Below are 27,947 nucleotides of genomic sequence, written 5' to 3' on the forward strand. Positions count from 1 at the left end.
CCATTCTTCAAGGTTCATCCTTTGGAAGGTCTCGGTATATTTCTGCCTGCTCTTTCTTATTATTTTTGTGGCAGGCTTGTTTGGTGTTTCATGCTCATCTGTGAGACAGCCTTGACCAAAATGCTTGGCTAGCTGGGTGACTGATGTTGTTCTGCTGGTTCTTGTCTTTTGATGTTCGTGTACTATTGAGAGGGTGTGGTTCTGTGAGCTTCTCAGAAACGCGCATGTGTGTGTGTGTGTGTGTGTGTGTGTGTGTGTGTGTGTGTGTGTGTGTGTGTGTGTGAAAGTAAACCGCAAATTATTAAAGAACTCAACAACAACAACAACGCATGCAGGATTTACACAAACAATTACAAACAGATTATCCATCAGAGAAAAAAAAATTCTGAAAATATTTGTAAGGAAATAAAATTTTCTGGATAAGCTTTTTACTTTTATCGTGTTAAAACTTTACAGCAAATTTTACCATTTAAAATGCAACCGAAACTAAAACAATAAACCATAACAGGAAGCTGTATTACAATGAGGTATCATGACAGTGAATTGATGAAGACCACTAGACCAACGAATCAAACGAGCTGGAACGGAAGTAGAAAATAGATCAGACCATTCTGAAGAACACACACTATAATAGTATTTATATAAAAGACTGAGACTAGCAACATCACGTTTGTGAAAGAGAGATTGAAGAGAAGAAGTTGGGGTCAATCAAATTACAGATACGATTCTGCACCTTATCAAGAATCCTCAAATCGAACACAGATTCACGATTCCAAATATGACAACAATACTCCATACATAGCGCAATAGTAGACTTGTAGAGAGAGAATAGCCTCGGGTGTGAGAAAATGTTAAGAGCGATAGAGAGAACTGATTTGACGAGAAGCAGAAAGAGCAATGGATCTAATATATGAACTTCAAGAAAGATTTGATGAGAAAAAAAAGCAAGAAGTTTTAGAGTCGATTTCTCATTGAGAACAGAGTCACCCATGAGAATCTCAGTGAGGAAAAAAAGAGATACGTCTAAGATTGAAAGACACGAACTGAGGATTAAACAAAACCAGCTATTTACAAATAAATACACGTTGCTCTTTATTATAGAGTGGGAGATTATTTAATCTCGGCAGTTAAAAAGCATACATCTGCACAAGGACAGCACCTGGAGCAATGCAACATGTGAATCAGGCCCTGTAATATCGGGGATCCATACAATCACGTTCCTGTACAAAAACGCCAGCTTGAAAAAATGTTTTCTTCATAAAATACTTATCTATTATTATACTAAAAATTTGTCGCTGTCTCAAATGTTAACGTCATGATGTCATTTCTAGCAAACTTTTCAAACTTAATGATTACGGCTGGAACGCTATATGTTTTGGTTTTAATTATAGTTAATGGCATCCAAGACATATTTTTTTAAAAAAACTTTTGATATCACTACTATTATTATTATATAGTTGGCTGAGCAGAAGAGAAAATTATCTGTTATTTGCTTATCTATCTATCTATCTATCTATCTATCTATCTATCTATCTATCTATCTAACTGGCGAAGTAGACAAGATATGTGAAGCTATGTTTTGATAAGGTTGTCAAAACATGTCAAACTCAGTGACACGGTCAAGTTGCACAGGAAGGTGTCTGAACAGATGACCGGTAGGACGTGTCATCTGTCATGTGTTCCAGTTTGTTGGAACAAAGTGGGAGTTGGATTGAAAACGTTGAGGCTGAATTCGTAATGGATGATACACTTAAATGCTTTTAAGTATTTTAAATATTGTAAACGATTTTAATCCATTTTTTTCCATTTAACTCACTATCTCATTTTTTTTATTTTTCATTGTTTTTCATCACTTGCCTGAGGGCGACCTATGGAGGTCAAAAACGTTCATGAATACAGCAACTTTCTTTTTACATTCCAACAGAATGTTCGAAAACTAGTCCATCAAAAAGAAAAAAATATGGATTGTAAGAGAAACAAACAAGAGTTGTCTCTGCTCTTCAATGAAACGTGCATATATATATATATATATATATATATATATATATATATGTGTGTGTGTGTGTGTGTGTGTGTGTGTGTGTGTGTGTGTGTGTGTGTGTGTGTGTTGTATAAATTTATAAATATAAGTAATTTGCTTTCTACTGTTAAAACACCACGGTGATAACGGCTACTGCCACCACTACTGTGAGACGTCACTATCCAATGAGCAAACTACTTATATATCAACATAAGAGATAAAAAGCAGTTTCTGTTGATAATAAAGACAGCAGGCAATCTGTGAGGATTGAAAAATTCTTTTAGCAATGTTGCTAAAAAAGAAATCAATTTCACTTAAGTGATTTTGTTTTTGAAATATGCTTTGGCAGCGATAACGTTTCTGATCAAAGAGAAATAATCTGTAAAATATGCGCCATAGTTAGAAATGCCATTAACTGTTTTGAAAGTTTTAATGGAGAAAGTTCTGAAGAGTGAAAAGTTTAACCAAGATTAAAATTGTCCAACAGCGACAAAACGAAGGCAAAGAATAATAACGTCTAATTTATTGTGTGATGATTGCTTTGGTTGACTTATGGCATATCAACCCTTTGGGGGATATTTAATGCCAAATTCAGACATTTTGGTAAACATTTTTACCTTTCAATTTTTGAATATCAACAAATATTTATCAATTAACCCTTTATAACCTGGTTAAACTAATTCGTTCAATGGTAAATAAATGACTATAACGGCATAAATAAAGTGGGAATTGATTCAAACACGCCTTCCGTATCTGAGTAGATGCCAAATTCCTCCAAGTTGCAACTGTCCATTGCTTAGATTCAGTATGCCGTCATCTGTCTCAGAAAGTGGAAGATTTCGTTTGTTGTCATAAACACACTTTTTTCAAACACTATGGATAATGATGAAGGTAAGTTTATGAAATGCAAAACTTTTCGGTGGTAATTTAACTATTGAACTTCATAATTTTTTCCAGTTTGAAGACAATCATAGTATCATTATTCTTTAAACTAACTAAAATTAACAATAAATACTTTTTTAATCACCGACATCATAATTCCAGTCATAAAGGGTTCATTTGTTTTGTCGATATATATTTGTCAGAGTGGGCCTGGGACTAATGGCTACTAAGAAGTAACTCACATTACACAAAAGCTCACAAATTTGGTCACCAGCACCAGATAAAGTCTCACGTCATACTTAAAATATATTCTATCTGATCTACAGATGGGATTCTGACAAGTACTTCACATTAGAGTGGAACTGGCATTACCTAAAGCCTCTAAATTTACACCTCACCATCAAATTTAATTTCATGTACGGTTCTCATCTTGGATATTATTTTCACAACGTTTCAGCCGATGCAACCTCTGATATTTGTGAAAATAACACCTAAGATGAGAACAGTAGTCCAAACAATCTAAATAATACACATTATCAATCCTCATCTCAAAAATTTAGAAACAAATCAGTACAGACACAAATTAATCCAAGAAAAATGGAAATGACTCGATGCGCTGTTTCATAAACGCACCATACATTTTGAATTCTAATGACTATGGTTTGCTGGAAAAAAGAACAAAAACATTCTTTCAACCATTTACTAAGGAGAACTATTGTCAAGATACACGTGAAGTCGGAGGTTATATCATCCGAAACAAAATTTTTCAAATTGTGTATGAGTAGGTATATGTGTATGTGTATTATTGATGGGACGATTTCATTATCTTTCGCGATTCCGATACAATTACCGATTCCTTACTAAATTCTCGATTCTGATACAGTTACCGATTCCGATTCTTTATGAATCTCTAAATATTTTAACTATGAAATTGGTATTTGGTCCTGATTACTGTAAAACACATCTTAAATGTGTATTTATTTTCTCAAACGTAAAAACACACTTGTGAAGGGATGGTCTATAGATTTTAGACTTACTGGAAGTTTAAAATCAATAAATATTTATGATTTTATTATTACTACTAGCAATTAAAATCAATAAATATTTATGATTTTATTATTACTACTAGCAATTAAAATCAATAAATATTTATGATTTTATTATTACTACTAGCAATTAAAATCAATAAATATTTATGATTTTATTATTACTACTAGCAATTAAAATCAATAAATATTTATGATTTTATTATTACTACTAGCAATTAAAATCAATAAATATTTATGATTTTATTATTACTACTAGCAATTAAAATCAATAAATATTTATGATTTTATTATTACTACTAGCAATTAAAATCAATAAATATTTATGATTTTATTATTACTACTAGCAATTAAAATCAATAAATATTTATGATTTTATTATTACTACTAGCAATTAAAATCAATAAATATTTATGATTTTATTATTACTACTAGCAATTAAAATCAATAAATATTTATGATTTTATTATTACTACAAGCAATTAAAATCAATAAATATTTATGATTTTATTATTACTACTAGCAATTAAAATCAATAAATATTTATGATTTTATTATTACTACTAGCAATTAAAATCAATAAATATTAATGATTTTATTATTACTACTAGCAATTAAAATCAATAAATATTTATGATTTTATTATTACTACTAGCAATTAAAATCAATAAATATTTATGATTTTATTATTACTACAAGCAATTAAAATCAATAAATATTTATGATTTTATTATTACTACTAGCAATTAAAATCAATAAATATTTATGATTTTATTATTACTACTAGCAATTAAAATCAATAAATATTTATGATTTTATTATTACTACTAGCAATTAAAATCAATAAATATTTATGATTTTATTATTACTACTAGCAATTAAAATCAATAAATATTTATGATTTTATTATTACTACTAGCAATTAAAATCAATAAATATTTATGATTTTATTATTACTACTAGCAATTAAAATCAATAAATATTTATGATTTTATTATTACTACTAGCAATTAAAATCAATAAATATTTATGATTTTATTATTACTACTAGCAATTAAAATCAATAAATATTTATTGATTTTATTATTACTACTAGCAATCAAAATCAATAAATATTTATGATTTTATTATTACTACTAGCAATTAAAATCAATAAATATTTATGATTTTATTATTACTACAAGCAATTAAAATCAATAAATATTTATGATTTTATTATTACTACTAGCAATTAAAATCAATAAATATTTATGATTTTATTATTACTACTAGCAATTAAAATCAATAAATATTTATGATTTTATTATTACTACTAGCAATTAAAATCAATAAATATTTATGATTTTATTATTACTACTAGCAATTAAAATCAATAAATATTTATGATTTTATTATTACTACAAGCAATTAAAATCATTAAATATTTAAGATTTTATTATTACTACTAGCAATTAAAATCAATAAATATTTATGATTTTATTATTACTACTAGCAATTAAAATCAATAAATATTTATGATTTTATTATTACTACTAGCAATTAAAATCAATAAATATTTATGATTTTATTATTACTACTAGCAATTAAAATCAATAAATATTTATGATTTTATTATTACTACTAGCAATTAAAATCAATAAATATTTATGATTTTATTATTACTACTAGCAATTAAAATCAATAAATATTTATGATTTTATCATTACTACTAGCAATTAAAATCAATAAATATTTATGATTTTATCATTACTACTAGCAATTAAAATCAATAAATATTTATGATTTTATTATTACTACTAGCAATTAAAATCAATAAATATTTATGATTTTATTATTACTACTAGCAATTAAAATCAATAAATATTTATGATTTTATTATTACTACTAGCAATTTTAATCAATAAATATTTATGATTTTATTATTACTACTAGCAATTAAAATCAATAAATATTTATGATTTTATTATTACTACTAGCAATTAAAATCAATAAATATTTATGATTTTATTATTACTACTAGCAATTAAAATCAATAAATATTTATGATTTTATTATTACTACAAGCAATTAAAATCAATAAATATTTATGATTTTATTATTACTACTAGCAATTAAAATCAATAAATATTTATGATTTTATTATTACTACTAGCAATTAAAATCAATAAATATTTATGATTTTATTATTACTACTAGCAATTAAAATCAATAAATATTTATGATTTTATTATTACTACTAGCAATTAAAATCAATAAATATTTATGATTTTATTATTACTACTAGCAATTAAAATCAATAAATATTTATGATTTTATTATTACTACTAGCAATTAAAATCAATAAATATTTATGATTTTATCATTACTACTAGCAATTAAAATCAATAAATATTTATGATTTTATCATTACTACTAGCAATTAAAATCAATGAATATTTATGATTTTACTATTACTACTAGCAATTAAAATCAATAAATATTTATGATTTTATCATTACTACTAGCAATTAAAATCAATAAATATTTAAGATTTTATTATTACTACTAGCAATTAAAATCAATAAATATTTATGATTTTATTATTACTACTAGCAATTAAAATCAATAAATATTTATGATTTTATCATTACTACTAGCAATTAAAATCAATAAATATTTATGATTTTATCATTACTACTAGCAATTAAAATCAATAAATATTTATGATTTTATTATTACTACTAGCAATTAAAATCAATAAATATTTATGATTTTATTATTACTACTAGCAATTAAAATCAATAAATATTTATGATTTTATTATTACTACTAGCAATTAAAATCAATAAATATTTATGATTTTATTATTACTACTAGCAATTAAAATCAATAAATATTTATGATTTTATTATTACTACTAGCAATTAAAATCAATAAATATTTATGATTTTATTATTACTACTAGCAATTAAAATCAATACATATTTATGATTTTATTATTACTACTAGCAATTAAAATCAATAAATATTTATGATTTTATTATTACTACTAGCAATTAAAATCAATAAATATTTATGATTTTATTATTACTACTAGCAATTAAAATCAATAAATATTTATGATTTTATTATTACTACAAGCAATTAAAATCAATAATTATTTATGATCTTATTATTACTACTAGCAATTAAAATCAATAAATATTTATGATTTAATTATTACTACTAGCAATTAAAATCAATAAATATTTATGATTTTATTATTACTACTAGCAATTAAAATCAATAAATATTTATGATTTTATTATTACTACTAGCAATTAAAATCAATAAATATTTATGATTTTATTATTACTACAAGCAATTAAAATCAATAAATATTTATGATTTTAATTATTACTACTAGCAATTAAAATCAATAAATATTTATGATTTTATTATTACTACTAGCAATTAAAATCAATAAATATTTATGATTTTATTATTACTACTAGCAATTAAAATCAATAAATATTTATGATTTTATTATTACTACTAGCAATTAAAATCAATAAATATTTATGATTTTATTATTACTACTAGCAATTAAAATCAATAAATATTTATGATTTTATTATTACTACTAGCAATTAAAATCAATAAATATTTATGATTTAATCATTACTACTAGCAATTAAAATCAATAAATATTTATGATTTTATCATTACTACTAGCAATTAAAATCAATAAATATTTATGATTTTATTATTACTACTAGCAATTAAAATCAATAAATATTTATGATTTTATTATTACTACTAGCAATTAAAATCAATAAATATTTATGATTTTATTATTACTACTAGCAATTAAAATCAATAAATATTTATGATTTTATTATTACTACTAGCAATTAAAATCAATAAATATTTATGATTTTATTATTACTACTAGCAATTAAAATCAATAAATATTTATGATTTTATCATTACTACTAGCAATTAAAATCAATAAATATTTATGATTTTATCATTACTACTAGCAATTAAAATCAATGAATATTTATGATTTTATTATTACTACTAGCAATTAAAATCAATAAATATTTATGATTTTATCATTACTACTAGCAATTAAAATCAATAAATATTTAAGATTTTATTATTACTACTAGCAATTAAAATCAATAAATATTTATGATTTTATTATTACTACTAGCAATTAAAATCAATAAATATTTATGATTTTATCATTACTACTAGCAATTAAAATCAATAAATATTTATGATTTTATCATTACTACTAGCAATTAAAATCAATAAATATTTATGATTTTATTATTACTACTAGCAATTAAAATCAATAAATATTTATGATTTTATTATTACTACTAGCAATTAAAATCAATAAATATTTATGATTTTATTATTACTACTAGCAATTAAAATCAATAAATATTTATGATTTTATTATTACTACTAGCAATTAAAATCAATAAATATTTATGATTTTATTATTACTACTAGCAATTAAAATCAATAAATATTTATGATTTTATTATTACTACTAGCAATTAAAATCAATAAATATTTATGATTTTATTATTACTACTAGCAATTAAAATCAATAAATATTTATGATTTTATTATTACTACTAGCAATTAAAATCAATAAATATTTATGATTTTATTATTACTACTAGCAATTAAAATCAATAAATATTTATGATTTTATTATTACTACTAGCAATTAAAATCAATAAATATTTATGATTTTATTATTACTACAAGCAATTAAAATCAATAATTATTTATGATCTTATTATTACTACTAGCAATTAAAATCAATAAATATTTATGATTTTATTATTATTACTAGCAATTAAAATCAATAAATATTTATGATTTTATTATTACTACTAGCAATTAAAATCAATAAATATTTATGATTTTATTATTACTACTAGCAATTAAAATCAATAAATATTTATGATTTTATTATTACTACAAGCAATTAAAATCAATAAATATTTATGATTTTAATTATTACTACTAGCAATTAAAATCAATAAATATTTATGATTTTATTATTACTACTAGCAATTAAAATCAATAAATATTTATGATTTTATTATTACTACTAGCAATTAAAATCAATAAATATTTATGATTTTATTATTACTACTAGCAATTAAAATCAATAAATATTTATGATTTTATTATTACTACTAGCAATTAAAATCAATAAATATTTATGATTTTATTATTACTACTAGCAATTAAAATCAATAAATATTTATGATTTAATCATTACTACTAGCAATTAAAATCAATAAATATTTATGATTTTATCATTACTACTAGCAATTAAAATCAATAAATATTTATGATTTTATTATTACTACTAGCAATTAAAATCAATAAATATTTATGATTTTATTATTACTACTAGCAATTAAAATCAATAAATATTTATGATTTTATTATTACTACTAGCAATTAAAATCAATAAATATTTATTGATTTTATTATTACTACTAGCAATTAAAATCAATAAATATTTATGATTTTATTATTACTACTAGCAATTAAAATCAATAAATATTTATGATTTTATTATTACTACTAGCAATTAAAATCAATAAATATTTATTGATTTTATTATTACTACTAGCAATTAAAATCAATAAATATTTATGATTTTATTATTACTACTAGCAATTAAAATCAATAAATATTTATGATTTTATTATTACTACTAGCAATTAAAATCAATAAATATTTATTGATTTTATTATTACTACTAGCAATTAAAATCAATAAATATTTATGATTTTATTATTACTACTAGCAATTAAAATCAATAAATATTTATGATTTTATTATTACTACTAGCAATTAAAATCAATAAATATTTATGATTTTATTATTACTACTAGCAATTAAAATCAATAAATATTTATTGATTTTATTATTACTACTAGCAATTAAAATCAATAAATATTTATGATTTTATTATTACTACTAGCAATTAAAATCAATAAATATTTATGATTTTATTATTACTACTAGCAATTAAAATCAATAAATATTTATGATTTTATTATTACTACTAGCAATTAAAATCAATAAATATTTATGATTTTATTATTACTACTAGCAATTAAAATCAATAAATATTTATGATTTTATTATTACTACTAGCAATTAAAATCAATAAATATTTATGATTTTATTATTACTACTAGCAATTAAAATCAATAAATATTTATGATTTTATTATTACTACTAGCAATTAAAATCAATAAATATTTATGATTTTATTATTACTACTAGCAATTAAAATCAATAAATATTTATGATTTTATTATTACTACTAGCAATTAAAATCAATAAATATTTATGATTTTATTATTACTACTAGCAATTAAAATCAATAAATATTTATGATTTTATTATTACTACTAGCAATTAAAATCAATAAATATTTATGATTTTATTATTACTACTAGCAATTAAAATCAATAAATATTTATGATTTTATTATTACTACAAGCAATTAAAATCAATAAATATTTATGATTTTAATTATTACTACTAGCAATTAAAATCAATAAATATTTATGATTTTATTATTACTACTAGCAATTAAAATCAATAAATATTTATGATTTTATTATTACTACTAGCAATTAAAATCAATAAATATTTATGATTTTATTATTACTACTAGCAATTAAAATCAATAAATATTTATGATTTTATTATTACTACTAGCAATTAAAATCAATAAATATTTATGATTTTATTATTACTACTAGCAATTAAAATCAATAAATATTTATGATTTAATCATTACTACTAGCAATTAAAATCAATAAATATTTATGATTTTATCATTACTACTAGCAATTAAAATCAATAAATATTTATGATTTTATTATTACTACTAGCAATTAAAATCAATAAATATTTATGATTTTATTATTACTACTAGCAATTAAAATCAATAAATATTTATGATTTTATTATTACTACTAGCAATTAAAATCAATAAATATTTATTGATTTTATTATTACTACTAGCAATTAAAATCAATAAATATTTATGATTTTATTATTACTACTAGCAATTAAAATCAATAAATATTTATGATTTTATTATTACTACTAGCAATTAAAATCAATAAATATTTATTGATTTTATTATTACTACTAGCAATTAAAATCAATAAATATTTATGATTTTATTATTACTACTAGCAATTAAAATCAATAAATATTTATGATTTTATTATTACTACTAGCAATTAAAATCAATAAATATTTATTGATTTTATTATTACTACTAGCAATTAAAATCAATAAATATTTATGATTTTATTATTACTACTAGCAATTAAAATCAATAAATATTTATGATTTTATTATTACTACTAGCAATTAAAATCAATAAATATTTATGATTTTATTATTACTACTAGCAATTAAAATCAATAAATATTTATTGATTTTATTATTACTACTAGCAATTAAAATCAATAAATATTTATGATTTTATTATTACTACTAGCAATTAAAATCAATAAATATTTATGATTTTATTATTACTACTAGCAATTAAAATCAATAAATATTTATGATTTTATTATTACTACTAGCAATTAAAATCAATAAATATTTATGATTTTATTATTACTACTAGCAATTAAAATCAATAAATATTTATGATTTTATTATTACTACTAGCAATTAAAATCAATAAATATTTATGATTTTATTATTACTACTAGCAATTAAAATCAATAAATATTTATGATTTTATTATTACTACTAGCAATTAAAATCAATAAATATTTATGATTTTATTATTACTACTAGCAATTAAAATCAATAAATATTTATGATTTTATTATTACTACTAGCAATTAAAATCAATAAATATTTATGATTTTATTATTACTACTAGCAATTAAAATCAATAAATATTTATGATTTTATTATTACTACAAGCAATTAAAATCAATAAATATTTATGATCTTATTATTACTACTAGCAATTAAAATCAATAAATATTTATGATTTTATTATTACTACTAGCAATTAAAATCAATAAATATTTATGATTTTATTATTACTACTAGCAATTAAAATCAATAAATATTTATGATTTTATTATTACTACTAGCAATTAAAATCAATAAATATTTATGATTTTATTATTACTACAAGCAATTAAAATCAATAAATATTTATGATTTTATTATTACTACTAGCAATTAAAATCAATAAATATTTATGATTTTATTATTACTACTAGCAATTAAAATCAATAAATATTTATGATTTTATTATTACTACTAGCAATTAAAATCAATAAATATTTATGATTTTATTATTACTACTAGCAATTAAAATCAATAAATATTTATGATTTTATTATTACTACTAGCAATTAAAATCAATAAATATTTATGATTTTATTATTACTACTAGCAATTAAAATCAATAAATATTTATGATTTAATCATTACTACTAGCAATTAAAATCAATAAATATTTATGATTTTATCATTACTACTAGCAATTAAAATCAATAAATATTTATGATTTTATTATTACTACTAGCAATTAAAATCAATAAATATTTATGATTTTATTAATACTACTATCAATTAAAATCAATAAATATTTATGATTTTATTATTACTACTAGCAATTAAAATCAATAAATATTTATTGATTTTATTATTACTACTAGCAATTAAAATCAATAAATATTTATGATTTTATTATTACTACTAGCAATTAAAATCAATAAATATTTATGATTTTATTATTACTACTAGCAATTAAAATCAATAAATATTTATTGATTTTATTATTACTACTAGCAATTAAAATCAATAAATATTTATGATTTTATTATTACTACTAGCAATTAAAATCAATAAATATTTATGATTTTATTATTACTACTAGCAATTAAAATCAATAAATATTTATTGATTTTATTATTACTACTAGCAATTAAAATCAATAAATATTTATGATTTTATTATTACTACTAGCAATTAAAATCAATAAATATTTATGATTTTATTATTACTACTAGCAATTAAAATCAATAAATATTTATGATTTTATTATTACTACTAGCAATTAAAATCAATAAATATTTATGATTTTATTATTACTACTAGCAATTAAAATCAATAAATATTTATGATTTTATTATTACTACTAGCAATTAAAATCAATAAATATTTATGATTTTATTATTACTACTAGCAATTAAAATCAATAAATATTTATTGATTTTATTATTACTACTAGCAATTAAAATCAATAAATATTTATGATTTTATTATTACTACTAGCAATTAAAATCAATAAATATTTATGATTTTATTATTACTACTAGCAATTAAAATCAATAAATATTTATGATTTTATTATTACTACTAGCAATTAAAATCAATAAATATTTATTGATTTTATTATTACTACTAGCAATTAAAATCAATAAATATTTATGATTTTATTATTACTACTAGCAATTAAAATCAATAAATATTTATGATTTTATTATTACTACTAGCAATTAAAATCAATAAATATTTATGATTTTATTATTACTACTAGCAATTAAAATCAATAAATATTTATTGATTTTATTATTACTACTAGCAATTAAAATCAATAAATATTTATGATTTTATTATTACTACTAGCAATTAAAATTTTTCTTAAACTAAAATCAAATTAGAAAAGATAATTAAAGGAATCGTTTTTGGCATTGGAAAAAAAGGCACAAATTTTTCCGATTCTGATACTGATAACCCAGAAAGTTTTGATTTTTTCGATTCTCGATTCCCATTAATCGTCCCAACACTAGTGTGTATATATGGTGCTGTCCAAAGGAAAAAGACTTGCAGGACAGCATAAACGGTTCAAGGAGAATTTAACGGTTTCCTCCCTCAAACAGTTTGGCTTGTATTCTAACTCAAAGGAAAAACTAACCCAAGATAGATGTTCCTGGTGTTCCGCAACTCACAAAGCGGCTGCAATTGCTGAATCTTTACGCAATGAAGAACGCAAGAAATCATATAATCTCCCCCACCCCACCCACCACACTACTTCCTTTAATTTTTTATATACATGTGAACTCAAATATCTTTCTAGGTTCAACTCTGTGTACGAATTCGTTGCAATAAAAATTAAATCACCTAAAAATTTCGGGTGTAGCTACACTATAATAGCGAAATTCAGAAAACAAAAAAAGGATTAAAAAAACAAAACAAACAATGGTATCTACTGAAGCAATGATATCAACTCACAAAGGGACTACAATTCTTGAATCTGCATGCAATGAAAAACGCAAGAGAAAACATGACATAAGAAAAAACAGAGCAGTCAACACATCTGATACAGAATTATTCCATATACGGAAATACTTAGGAACTCAAGTCGGTCTAACAAGCCATCTTCGAACTCACAGAACAATTGCATGATCATGATTATCTTCGCAAGCGATGGATGAACATCATCTTTCTATTGATATCTCAAACAGTAGGGAATGCGGCTGACGTGCTAAATGTTTTGGTTTTGATTCTAGCTGATGGCACCAAAGTCATCTTCGCAAACAATGGACGAACATTATATGTATATGTACAAACATTTTACATGCGTATGTATATGTATAAGAATAAATAAATGAGTGAGTTGGGTGGAAGAGTACCTCATATGTGAATCTCTGCTTCTGTTAACATTTGTATATCTTTTGTATTTGGTAAAAATATTAAATGAAGACATTACTATTATTTGTACTCACTAGAAGTCCTCACACAGGCCATCATTGTAGATTACTCACTGACAAAAACAAATGGTGTTCCCTGGAGCTTGAGTGACAATATGATTTCCCCAGATTTCCAACATTCTTCACCTGTTTTGATAATATTTGCAAAGAACTTTGCGTTATGACAACAGCCACTTTCCATTAATTTCTTCATTGATCTTTCCAATCATAAGTTATAATTTTTTTTTTTTTCTGCCAAGGAGTTTATCTTAAAAAATTTTGTTTTATATTCCCTTTTACCCTCCTCATTATTATTTTAGAATCACCAATTCAATCCCCCTCAATCCGTAATATATCCCCCTTCTATTATATAAAAGGCAAAAAGTGTGTGTGTGTGTGTGGTGTATCTGCCAAAAACTTTCAATCAACAGACACGCGGGAACCAGACCAGCAGACCAGTATCGTTTTCAAGCTCGATCCTTTGGATGACAAATATCAAAAAATTAGCCACAAACATTAATTCCTTCACTCTAAACTGAAAGGGTCGATTTTTGTGTCGCCATTGTCACAAGTCATCATTTGGATTAACTACGCTTAATTTTAACATTCGAAACTTCCAGTCAGGTCATGGAGACATCGGCTATGGCGTCACGTTTTTTTTTAACCTTTTTTACTCCTTCGTGTAACGGATTTGAGCCTGCCTGCCTATTACCACTTTTTTTTAACACCTCTGCCTACTGTTGTTTCGATTCCCTCCTCCTCTTACTACCACTTTTTCACCCCCCCCCCCGAAGTTCCTTACACCACCTACACACACCCGGGCAATGGGCACCCACTACTGTTGTTTTGACCCCCCCCATCCGCGCTCCAAGGTTCCTTACCACAAAACCTAAATACCCGGGCAATGCCAGGCACCCAGGCTAGTTTTCTATATATATAAAAGCGAAAATGTATGTATGTATGTATGTATGTTTGTGTGTCTGCTAAAAACTTTCGACAGACACAACAAAAATTCACAAACTCGGTATCATATTGAAGCTCCATCCTTCGCTCAAAAAATATCGAAAAATTGGCCAAAAACGTTCATTGAAATCGACGATTTTCGACAGGGGGGGTCAACAAAAACGGCCCTCTCGACCGGTTCTACGCATGCGCCAGATGACTTCATGACCTAATTTACTTTAAATAGTTGAAAAACTGAACAAATTTCATGTAAGTTGCGTTAGGTCAGTTGATTAGCGCGTTGGTTCATTATCTAAACGTTTTGGGTTCGAATTGTGGTGTGAGATGTCTTCTTTTTTTTTTTCGATTTTTTAAATTGAAATATTGAACCAGTGTTATTTAAGCCATTTTTCACATAACGCTCGTTTTTCTGGGTTCCTTTTTACTTCGCTTATCCACCCCCGACCACACACCCAAAAACACCCGGGTACCCACCGACTTTTTAAATTTTAATATCAAAACAGGCTTATTTAAGCCATTTTTCACGTGTTCGTTTTCTGTTTTCATCGTTTGTTTGCCTTACGTTAGTTTTTTTGTGTTTTTTTCCCGCTTAAGTGTTAACGTTGTTTTCTTTTTTTACTTCGCTTATAACAAACAAACCTGGTCACTGACGTCATTGTCGTAACGATCGACGACTTCCGGGCGCACACCTGTCAATCTGGTTCTTACTTAAATAAATTCAAACATCTTTCACTAACTCATTCTGGCTGGCCTATTTTATTTTCAAACTTCGCCTCAGGTTCGATCCCACCCCCCTCCCCCCGGTTTCTTTTTTATTTAACACCACATACACCTACAAACATCCGGGCAACGCCGGGTACTCCCGCTAGTTTATAATATAAATCTCACCTGTCGGTTTAAATGTATGTATGTATGTTTGTATGTCTGCCTAAAACTTTTGACAGAGGCGACAGATTTTCACAATATCAGTATCGTTTTGATGCTCGACCCTTCAGACGAGAAATATCGAAAAATTGGCTAAAAGCAGTAATTCCTTCACCCTAAACTGAACACTTTTCTACAAGGAGGGGTTGCTTTTTTTGCCGATATTTAAGTGGAGGACAATCATCATGTCAGGTTTGGTCCTGATTGGTCCGGTTTTCTGAGCTGTAGGAGAGTATATATACATAGGCCATGATCTCGACCTTTGACTGTGACCTTGAAAAACAGTTTGCACTATCTCTAGGGTGGGGACCATCATCATGCTAGGTTTGGTCAGGACCGGTCCAATATACTTTATATATATATATATAGATTGTATCATAATTTGGCTTATAAGCATATATCATACGTATTTCATTTTAATACATACTAGCGGTTCAGCTCAGCTGTGTGCGGCCCTCTGTACTGTTCATAACTTTTTGTGCATATGTATATATATATTAAAAAGTTTGACTCATGTCCAGGTAACCTACATCTAAAATTTCAAGTGCTTAGACCCAAAATTGGCGGAGGAGTTTGGTAGAGTCTGAAAAAGTCAACTCTTTCAACTTTGACCTCTTGGCAGCCAGATTTTCGTCTAAAAACTGATTAAAAAGCTTGCTGCATGTCTAAATACTCTTTATGCAAAATTTCAAATGTTTAGACCAAAAAATAGCTGAATAGTTTGCTAGAGACCGCAAAGGTCAAATCTTTTATACTTTGACCCCTTGGCAGCCAAAACCCGATTAAAAAGCTTGCCCTATGTCTGAATACACTTTATGTAAAATTTCCAATGTTTAGACCAAAAATTGGCTGAGTAATTTGGTAGAATCTGCAGAGGTCAAATTTATTTTAACTTTGACCTCAATTTTGACCCCCTTAACATTTATTGTTTTGGGCTGAAATCAAATGAAAAAGTTTGATCCATGTCCAAGTAATCTACATCTAAAATTTCAAATGTTTAGACCCCAAATTGGCGGAAGAGTTCGGTAGAGTTTTCAAAGATCAAATCATTGAATTTTGACTCCTTGACAACCAAATTTCTGGCCGAAAACTGATTAAAAAGATTTTCCCAAATCTCAATACTCGATATGTCAAATCTCGAGTCTCGAAACCAAAAATTGACAGAATTATTTGGTAGGGAAATGTACATAGACACACACACACACACACACACACACAAACATTTTCACTTTTATAGATATATAGACATATATTTTAATACCTCGATGTTTCTTTTCAAGAAGTTTTTCTCTGTTTTAGGTTTGCCTTCATCCTCACGTGATTTATTTGCGTTCAACATTTCTGGCAGTGAACTTTTTTGCTCACTGGAATCGATTGTATCTGAAGATAAAACAAGAGAAAGAAATGAAAACGAAAAAAAAAATTTCAATCATAATTCGAGATATACAATGTAATATATGCATCACAATCCTTTTTGCAATGCAACCATATATGGTACAAGTGCATTCTTGACTTGTACACCATGTTTTAGTCATGAATACCCAACAGTCTTTGTTTTATTAGCATCCAATAATATGTTCGAAACGAGGACTAATCTGTACATTACAAATGGAACTAGTTTAGGACCGTATCACTACTCTATATATTGCAAATGGAACTATTTATAGTTGTTATCAATACTCTGCACATTGTAAATGGAACTATTTATAGACCTTATCATTACTCAATACATTACTAATGGAACTATTTTTAGACCTTATCACCACTGTGTACATGGCAAAAGAAACTATTTTTAGACCTTATCACCACACTGTACATTGCAAATGGAACTATTTTTTTAAAAACCTTATCACTACTTTGTATATCAACGGAGTTGTCACTGGGTGCAGTAATATTGCGACAGTTCAGAACTAAATAGACTTTCTATTTAGCAGAGACAAGAAGACCCGGATGTTTCATTTGTAACTTTCTTAAAGTTATAAAACTAAAAACACGTCTTTTTTTAAAAGTATTCTTGCTTTATTGATTCGAGAAGGGAATCCTCATCGTAGTAAATGTGTTTACTGATAAGAACACGTCACAAATGGACAATGTTGTTTTTGTTTTTAACAAGTAACTCCTAGTAACAAATTAGTAGAAATGCAAAATAAAACTGTCTGACGAATTGAGATGAGCAATTGGCTCGTTTGAAAAAGATAAAACTGCTGTAAAATGTGATTGCGATTTTATTTTATTTTTACATAGGAGTTACCACTTATGAAGGCTCAAAGGCCACTCGAGGATAAGGGTTAATGAGTGTACAGTGGTTACAGAGACAACAGCATATTAATAGTTAGTGGTGGAAGTAGAGTAGAAATCGAGTATTTAGCTCAACAAGAATTTGTTTACATTGGACTTGAAGTCAAAACACCAGAGTTGATTGGCCGCATAAAGAATTTCATGGATAAGAACTGTTATGTGTCTATAGACAATAAGTGCACAGTTTGATATCAGTGTGGGAACTGTACACAATTATTTGCAAGAAACTGAAAATGAGGAAGGTTTGCACACAGTTTGTCTCAAGGGTGCTCCATCCTTCTCACAGACAATTTAACAAAATTGGGCATCAAGATAGTTCCTCACTTTCCCTATAGCCCAGACCTTGCTACATGTGACTTTTGGTTATTCCCTAAGCTCAAGGAAACCTTAGAGGCTGTCATTATGAGACAATTGAGGAAATGAAAGCGGATGTTGAGGGTCATTGACATGCTCACATAAGAATGGTTTGTATGGAACCTTCCAGAAATTGTTGAAACGGTACAAGTGCATTGCAGCTGGGGGAGATTACTTCAAAGAGAACTAGAGTTTCATGTCTGTATTACCAATAAAAGTGCCCATATGAAACAAGTCTGGAAAATTATTAAAGGCACCTCATATGTGTTAGTCTTTCATGTGTTTTCTATTTCTTTTGATCGTCGCTGTTTTGTTTATGGGTGGCTATAGAAAAAAAGCTTCTTTTTGTGAAGAAAGATGACACAAGAAGACGTTCGTTAAGAGTTTTCATAAATGGATTTATTTGGAGAGAATTTACTCTAGAGAGAGAGGCTAATGTTTCCTCAGCTAATTATTGACTTCCTAACTCTCTAATTTAACTGAAATGACTGACGTGCATGGACAGAGATGTCGAGAAAACATTCACTGAGATTATCAATTTTCTACATCATGGGTTGTGTCTCATTTGCACAGCTTCCACAGAAAGACTGATTTGAAAATTTTAGTGACGGCATTTATTGTCGTTCGACTCCTATTTTGTCTATGGTTTGACCTGTTGCCCTGTAACAGAGTATGTATAAGCACATGTGAGAAAATCATCAGCAGCTGTAGGATAATTGGCTAGTGAAAATATCAGCAGCAGCAGCAGCTGTTAAAGCATATATGCAAATTAGATGTGTGCAGATGCTTGCGTCACAAGGAAACAAAAAAATACACTACATGGTTGAAGACAAGCAATTAGCATGCTGGGGAAGATGGACGTGTAAGTACAAGGGCAAAAAAGGGTTGGCTAGTGCCAGCATGATGTGGCAGTGACAGAGACTTTTAAAAAGCACTGATGTGCGTGAAAAGACTTTGGAAATATAATGAAATGCATTGTTTTGGATGAACCGCGAATAAATGCATTTCATTTGCACTTTAAAAAAATACTGAGTTGAATATTTATTCTTTTAATTTTTTATTTGTTTATTCCTTTGCGGCGGTACCAGATAGCATGAGGGTCAGAGAGGTTTGAAGTGTATCGCTACGATTCGAGAATAACTACCATGTTACAACCCCACCCGCTTCAACTTCGCATCACCCATCTTTTATTCAACACTGGGAATGATTCTGGGTTATCATACACTTGTCAAATTCACACTAGCTAATTTAATTGCTATTGACATAGAGTCTCTAATATGTAACACCCAGATGTTTATTCTTCTGGCCAGGTTTGTATCTGTGTCAATCAGCTGAGTGTTATTTCTTTTGGTCAGGTTTTATGTATGTTATCTTTTTTACTTCCTAACTTCCTAATTTACTGAAATGAGTGATGCACTCGGACAGACAGGAGAAAACAAGGTAACATTCCACTTAGATTTTTTCTACATTATTGGTTGTGTCTCATTCGCGTGGCTTCCATGAAGAGACTAATTTGAAACTCTTAGTTTTTTTTTCACTCGAAAATGTGACGTAACTCATCATCATCACTGTTTTGTGTATGGTGTACGACCTCTGCCCCTGCTTCAATTTTATGTCACCTGTTTGTGGAAAAAATTCTGTTTGCAGATATAAGTTATCATGATATGCACTAAATGTGACCCTTGTCAAAATTTATAATAGTTAACTTAATGGCTACTGATGTAGGCTCCCTAATATGTAATAGTTCTCGGCTGTAGGAAGTTTCATCGCAGATTTTTCTGTAAATTCCATAACAATTGTACTGCTAATCCACCGAACGTTTAATCGCAACACCCTCTGAATACAAGCCAAACTGTTGGAAACTTAGTTTGATTACCGGATACATATTATAAGATATTATTAAATGGTGAGGCTACAACACATGACTAACTTCCACATCTGGGTTAGGGCATCTACCACTGGTCTTTCCCTCTTAGAGAGGGTCAAAAATTGTTTCCAATCTAATAGGTCCCACGTTATAAAACAAGCTGTAACCCCTGAGTAAAAATATTTTTTGATTATGACGTATTTAATATGACGTATTTATCATGACGTATTTATTATGACGTATTTAATAAAAATAAAACCATTCTGATGTGGAGTTTTTTGGGGTTTTTTTTACTCATGCTCACGTCTAACAAGGCATATCACCATTTGGATGTAAGAGGCTACTATTTGGGACTAACAAGATGTTGGTTTACATTACATTTAAACTTCTGCATATCAGTACAGTCAAAGAAGCAGATAGCAGGAAGAGAATTCCAAAGTTGTTTGAGGGAAGAAACTATTAGAGTAGAAAGCTTTCTGGCATTTAGGGACCTCAACAGTGAAGGGGTGTGATTTTGTTGCTAAGCGGGTTTGTAGGGGATATGTACGTTAAGGAGACACAAATGCAACGCGTCATCAGAGCACATTCCATTAAAATTAAACTGGAATATTCTAAATGAGAACCATTAGAGTGTTGAGTATTACTCACCCAAGTTGGATAGATTTAATTTGATGTTGTTCTTTTCATCTGATGTCAGGTTGGCAGCAGATTCATCCAATTCAGTCTGGAAGAAAAGGTTCGTAAAATCTGATGTTGGTTCTGCATCATCAGGTTCAGGACTTTCAAACAATACTGAAACTATAGATGCAAAATAAAGATGTTAATGTACAAAAAGGTTCCATCAAGAATTGGACATTTTAATATGCTGAAAAGAAATAACTGGTAAGATTAACAACATCTTGGAATTTGGAATATAGACTTATATATATATATATATATATATATATATATTACAATAGAAAAGTAATGTGGTTAAGCTTTAAGAATTGATTATATAATGTTATAAATTGAATTTAAAAAAAATTCTTAATGCTGCAATATTTTAAGTTATAAATTTATTATATTTTTACTTTTCTCTCCCAGTTTTAACAACTATGTCCTTTACTTTTCCATGTTTAAGCTTAACCATATTACTTTTCATGCTCGCGTTTTTCTATTGTAATCCATGATTTTTCCAGGCTTCAAGTAAATTCACTTGTTCTTTGTTTAATTTCAGTCTTATTTTTTGCCCCCATAAACATAACAAACACATATGTAATAACAATGTACGGCACTTGTCTGCTTTTAATAAAATGTCCCCAATTATCTCTCTTTCATTCTCTCTGTTTTACTTGTTACTTCTCTTTTCGCGAGAGTGGTGAATTGGTAGCAACAGTAGTCGCTGAAGTGACGTGGTTGCTATGGAAACCAGTCATAAAAAACGTCGTTCACCTCCTTACGTTTTTTTGCAACTTTGAACACCAGTAAATTCATCATAACTTTTGTTTTACTGAACAAAAATTGAAAATGTTTTTCACAATATAGTTGAGAAGGTGATCTATAAACTGTAATAATTGTTTGAAATTTGGTCGAAAAGTGAGCGGTAAAGCTTTAAAGCAGTTCTAAATGACTAAAGCTGCCACTTAACCATATATTCAAACACTACTTTGTTTGAATTATATATATATATATATATATATATATATATATATATATATATATATATATATATATATATATGAAAATAAAACTGAATAGATTACAATATTTATTGACGCATCAAATTCAATCAAAGAATTATAATCATGAAAAATCCTTTTGGATTTTCAAAGATAAAATTCACAATGATAAGCAAGCCAACACAGGTGTGAAGAGATTATCGTAAAATCGTAAAAGTCGATATATATATATATATATATACACTAGAAGAAATGTGATGTGTTGTGTCACCCACTGAACTGTGAGGTTGTTCGAATCAGTTTGTAAAACCAGTTAAATCTAAATAAATAAATAAAAAAGCATAAAAAATAGTCCTTCTCTTCCCTTTCCTCTCTCTCTCTCTCTCTCTCTCTCTCTCTCTCTCTCTCTCTCTCTCTCTCTCTCTCTGGCCAGAGATATGTTAGTTTGAAAGTCAGTTTCTACAAACCGTCCAACACACCCTTGTGTGCAAAACGAATTTTAAACCAATGATAATGACGATGACAAAAATGAAAATGTCAATTATTGTAATATGTCGTCCCGGAAGTAACTGAGTTGTGTTGACTACCGTAATCAAGTCATGCAATCTAGTCGTTCGTAGTCGTAGCTGGTAAACTTTAGACTTTCAACATATATTTCCACCTCTATTCCAGGCTGCATACCAGTCCATATTATGACTTACAATCATATTTATGACTTAGATTCATATTTATGACTTACAATCATATTTATGACTTAGATTCATATTTATGACTTGCAATCATATTCTTAGGGGGAGAAAACTGGATTCTTCCTATTATTTGGACTACTGTTCTCATCTTGAGTGTCATTTTCACAACGTTTCGGTCGATGCAACCTCTGACTTTCAGAAGGTGTATCTAGTCGAACTCGGGAATCTGCATGGAATTTCGAATGGAAACCTTGAATTAAACCATGGGGGTAGCATGCTCTTGTTCCATCAGCCATGACTAGGTAGAATCCTAAGTAATTCTCAATTGTATTTTCAATGTCACCCCACTGAAGATTGAACCTTCTACTTCCAGAAGAGTGTAACTTTACAACTGAGTTTTACCAAGTAGTTTATCCATTATGCCAAGGACCCGAGTTTGAGAGAAAACTTCTCAAGTCCAACAGAAAAATTCCAGAGTTCCACAAAATACACTTCAAAGAGGCCAGAAGTTACATTGATCAGGACATTGTGGAAATAAAACTCAACATGAGAACAGTAGTCTGAAGAATCCAAATAATGCAAATCTTCAGTCGTCATCTAAAAAATTCAGAAACAAAAAAGTGCCCGGATGTGTTCATATTCATTTCATTGTTGCATGTAAATAAAAATAATGCCTTTGTTCGCCATTAAGCTTCTTTTTTTTTTTAATACTGAACAAATAAATGTACATGTTAGTTAACAAAGCTTGACTATTATTTGTTACTTATGTGACAATCATTCACATTGTCATATTAGGGTTAGGGTTAAGGTTGGATAACTAAATCACATGAAAAAGAGTGGTTCATATTTTAGAATCCACTTATTCCTCAGCAAAGAATTATGAATAGCTTTTCTTTTTATAGAAATAGTTTCAATAAGAGAGAAAAGGGGAAAAAAATGGCTACATCTGCCACCCACCTTCATGTACTTTAGTAAGAAAGATCGCCGGTAGCCGTAAAAGATACTGCAGACAAGCAAGCAAGAAAAATGTCTTTTAATTATTATATTTTAAGTTATTTTGAGGGGAAAATAAATAGACTTTGTTATATAAACTGCACATTGACTACTTTTCATTGTGTCAAAGTGTCATTTGGTCAGTGTTGTCCCATGAAGGAATATACTTAAATATCTGCATAAATGTGATACACCATGTATTCATCATGATTTTTGGAATATGACATCTTCGTTCCATGACAAGAAAATTAATTTTTTTTTTTTTTCTTTTTACATAGACGTCACCACTTATCAAGGCCGATAGGCCACTCAATGATAAGGGTTAAAGAGTGTACAGCAGTCAAAAGGACAATATAATAATCGATAGTAATGGAAGTTCGGTAAATTTGTTAACTTAAGCAGAACGGCTCATCAGAAACTTGTTCACGTTGGACTTGAAGACAACCATATTATAGACAGCTGGAAAGCAGAAAAACGGAAGACAATTCCACAGGCGTGCAGTTTTAAGAAAGAAGCTTTGTTCATGGAATCTATGTTTAGGTTTAGACACAGATAAAGAGTGAGGGGAATTATTGATAGTGTGTACAGCTAGACGAGTGTTTCTTGTAAAAGTTTGACGAGGGGGGGGCATAGATTGAAGCTCAGGCGAACACTTTCCATGAAAATAACGATAAAGCAGAGACAAACTCGCAACATCTCTTCTGTGAGATAGAGGTTGCAGCGAAGAGAAAAGGACATCTCCCATCAGGCCACGAAGTCTATTTGAACCCTATCAATATGAGTATAGAAATAAGATTAAGTTGGTTTGATGAACTGTCAGTTAGGGTGCTGTTAGCCATGGCAATCGGCGGTTGAAAAGGTTTTATATAAGTGCTGAAAAGAAGTGTTAAAGAAATGAGACGATGAAACCTATTTCTAACAAGCTGTATGCCCGGCGTTGCCGGTCGTACAATACGCTTAAACATGATATTTTAATTGATGCAAATTGCATATGCATTATTATAAAATCAATCCTCTATTGAATATTATATATTACGAGGAATAATTTGCCGAGTGAATTAATCCAAAACAAAAATATAAAAATAAAATAAAATAATAATGATAATGTCGTTCATCAAATTCCGTCTGTGTTTGTTTACAATATTACGTCAGCTGATATTTAGGTTTAATGATGAATGCCATTGAAAAGTCACTTCTGATTAATGTTTAGTTTTCAAATATGCAAACAAAGAAATGATTTGTGGCGATTTTAAATGGTATCTCTTCATTTATCGTAAACCGAACTCATTAATGAGAAAAAAATTAAAATGAAATGGTGAGGTACACCCAGGCTTGAACAGGGGACCATTTGATTTGCAGTCGAATATTCTACCATTGAGCTGTATCTCCAGATGACAATAATTCCGTTTTTTTAAAGAACAAATGATTTGCTGAGAATTGAATCCTCCTTGATTTGTTGAGAATTATCTCCTTTGACCGGTGTAACTGAAAAATAGTCTCCTGTAAAAATTTTTTTTTTTATCTATAAGAAAGGACTATTTTTAAAATTGTATTTTTTTGATTTTCGATACTTATCAGATGAATTTCTGTACAAAACATATCTAAGAACACTGCCAGACATATAAATTATGTCGTTTCGGAACTTATGAGGAATAATAGTAGAGATAGAGATATGGATAGACAACTTAATAAAGTTGTCTATCCATATCTCTATGTTATTTTTGTCATCAAAGGGATTTTGTAAACGAACAAGTGTCCCGTGAATAGAAAAAAAAAGAGTTTGTATAATTAAAGTTTAAATGTCCTGTTTTTGGCATTCTTATGCATGAGTTTGATTGCTCTTCTATGCCAAGGTATTTGCACTGTTCCTGTTCTTCTAGGTTTTTTACGTCAGTACACTCGTCAAGCTGTATGCTTTCCATTTGGACCTTGGCTTATTTGTCCAGATCAAATTTCATTCCAATATTTTTTGTGTGTGTGTATGTGTGTTTTATATTAAGTCCACATGTATGGCTGTAATTCTTTTGTATCCTTGGTTCATTTTGGATTCTTCATCCATCGCTGTAACCATGTTGGATCCTTGGTGTGTGGCTGTAACCATGTTGGATTCTTGGTATATGGTTGTAACCATTTTGGTCCTTGATGTATGGTTTTAACCATGTTGGATCCTTGGTGTGTGGCTGTAACCATGTTGGATCCTTGGTATATGGTTGTAACCATTTTGGTCCTTAGTGCATGGTTGTAATTATTTTGGATCCTTGATGTATGGTTTTAACCATGTTGGATCCTTGGTGTATAGCTGTAGTCATGTTGGATCCTTGAGTTTTCTTATTAAAGTCAAACCAAGAGCTCAAACGGCCCAAGTGGAGGAGAGGAGTGGGCGTTCCAAAACAAAGTTTGGGGGTTGGTTCTAGCAACATGGATGAATTGTTGGCAGTCTGCTCCCTAGCTAAGAAAATGAAAGTAAATTATGGGTGATCCCTTTTATAATCTCTTGTCACGTGCTCAGCTAGCCTGAGAGATGGCATTTGATTAGACAAATCAAAGAAGAAATTAAATGCCTGCACCAATCAAGTTCAAGTGTAATGTGAACAGACATCTCGCTGCTCAAATCCCTACATAGTATCCCTGCAACTTATGTCCCTGATAGTAGCTTCCTTCATCAAAGTGGCACTGTGCCTTGTTTGGGGTGAAAATTGAATTTAAAAAAATTTTTTTTTTTAAATAAATAAGACAACTTTTGTTAAATAAATTTATTTCATTTTGACTGAAGCTATTTGTTTAACAGAAATTTTGCCAGTGTATACTGAGAAAGTACATTAATTGATTATTAAATGACATTCTGATGAATACATATAATTCCAATTCAATCTTAAGAAAACACATAAAAAACACTAGCCTTTACTTTGAAATGCTTCTTTTGCAGGACGGTTTTAATTTTAATAAAATATGTTATAAGCAAAGTATAATTTTTTAGTCTTTACTTTGAAATGATTTTATGTAATAAAAAATATATATTTCAAAAGTTTACATCAAAAACTTAGTCTTTACTTCTAAATGATTTTTTTTTTAATATTTTGTAATAAAAGTATATTTTTTAATTAATAAATATATTTAAAAATTAAAAAAAAATTTTTTTTTAAATATGTATTTTGTTACAAGACATTTGAAAAAAATATTTAAATGTACTTTTCCGGCTTCATTTAATCCTTTTGTTAAAAAGCTGATCAACAACCACATATGCGTAACCTATATTCGAATGAAGATTGCAGTCAGACGATCCCAGTGACGCACAATAAACATTTCACAAGTCAATTTTCCCATGAATTATTTGTGTTATCTTATGTCTCTCGAATTGATTAATATTCAAGACTAGTGTGTGTGGGGCGGGGGGGGGGTCGTAAAATATGCTTAAATATATTTTGATTCATGTAGATTTTGTATTTATTATTTCAGAGCCAATTCTTTATTGAATATTATATTGTACCTAATATAT

General features: G+C 27.4%; 1 protein-coding gene across 2 annotated transcripts in view; it reads right to left on the reverse strand.

The window, feature by feature from the left end:
• Positions 1 to 27,947, reverse strand: part of LOC145256328 (fibrous sheath-interacting protein 1-like) — a 100,290-nt gene that overhangs the window by 31,893 nt on the left and 40,450 nt on the right. For both annotated transcript variants that reach the window (XM_080115104.1, XM_080115105.1), the window contains exons 5-6: positions 21,760 to 21,909; positions 17,854 to 17,972 (exon numbers count right to left, since the gene is read on the reverse strand). In XM_080115104.1, the coding sequence (XP_079971230.1) occupies positions 17,854 to 17,972; positions 21,760 to 21,909 (269 nt within the window). The remainder of the gene's footprint in view (positions 1 to 17,853; positions 17,973 to 21,759; positions 21,910 to 27,947) is intronic.

This window comes from Euprymna scolopes, chromosome 32, assembly GCF_053919585.1.
Source record: "Euprymna scolopes isolate OS-2025 chromosome 32, ASM5391958v1, whole genome shotgun sequence".
NCBI lineage: Eukaryota > Metazoa > Mollusca > Cephalopoda > Sepiida > Sepiolidae > Euprymna > Euprymna scolopes.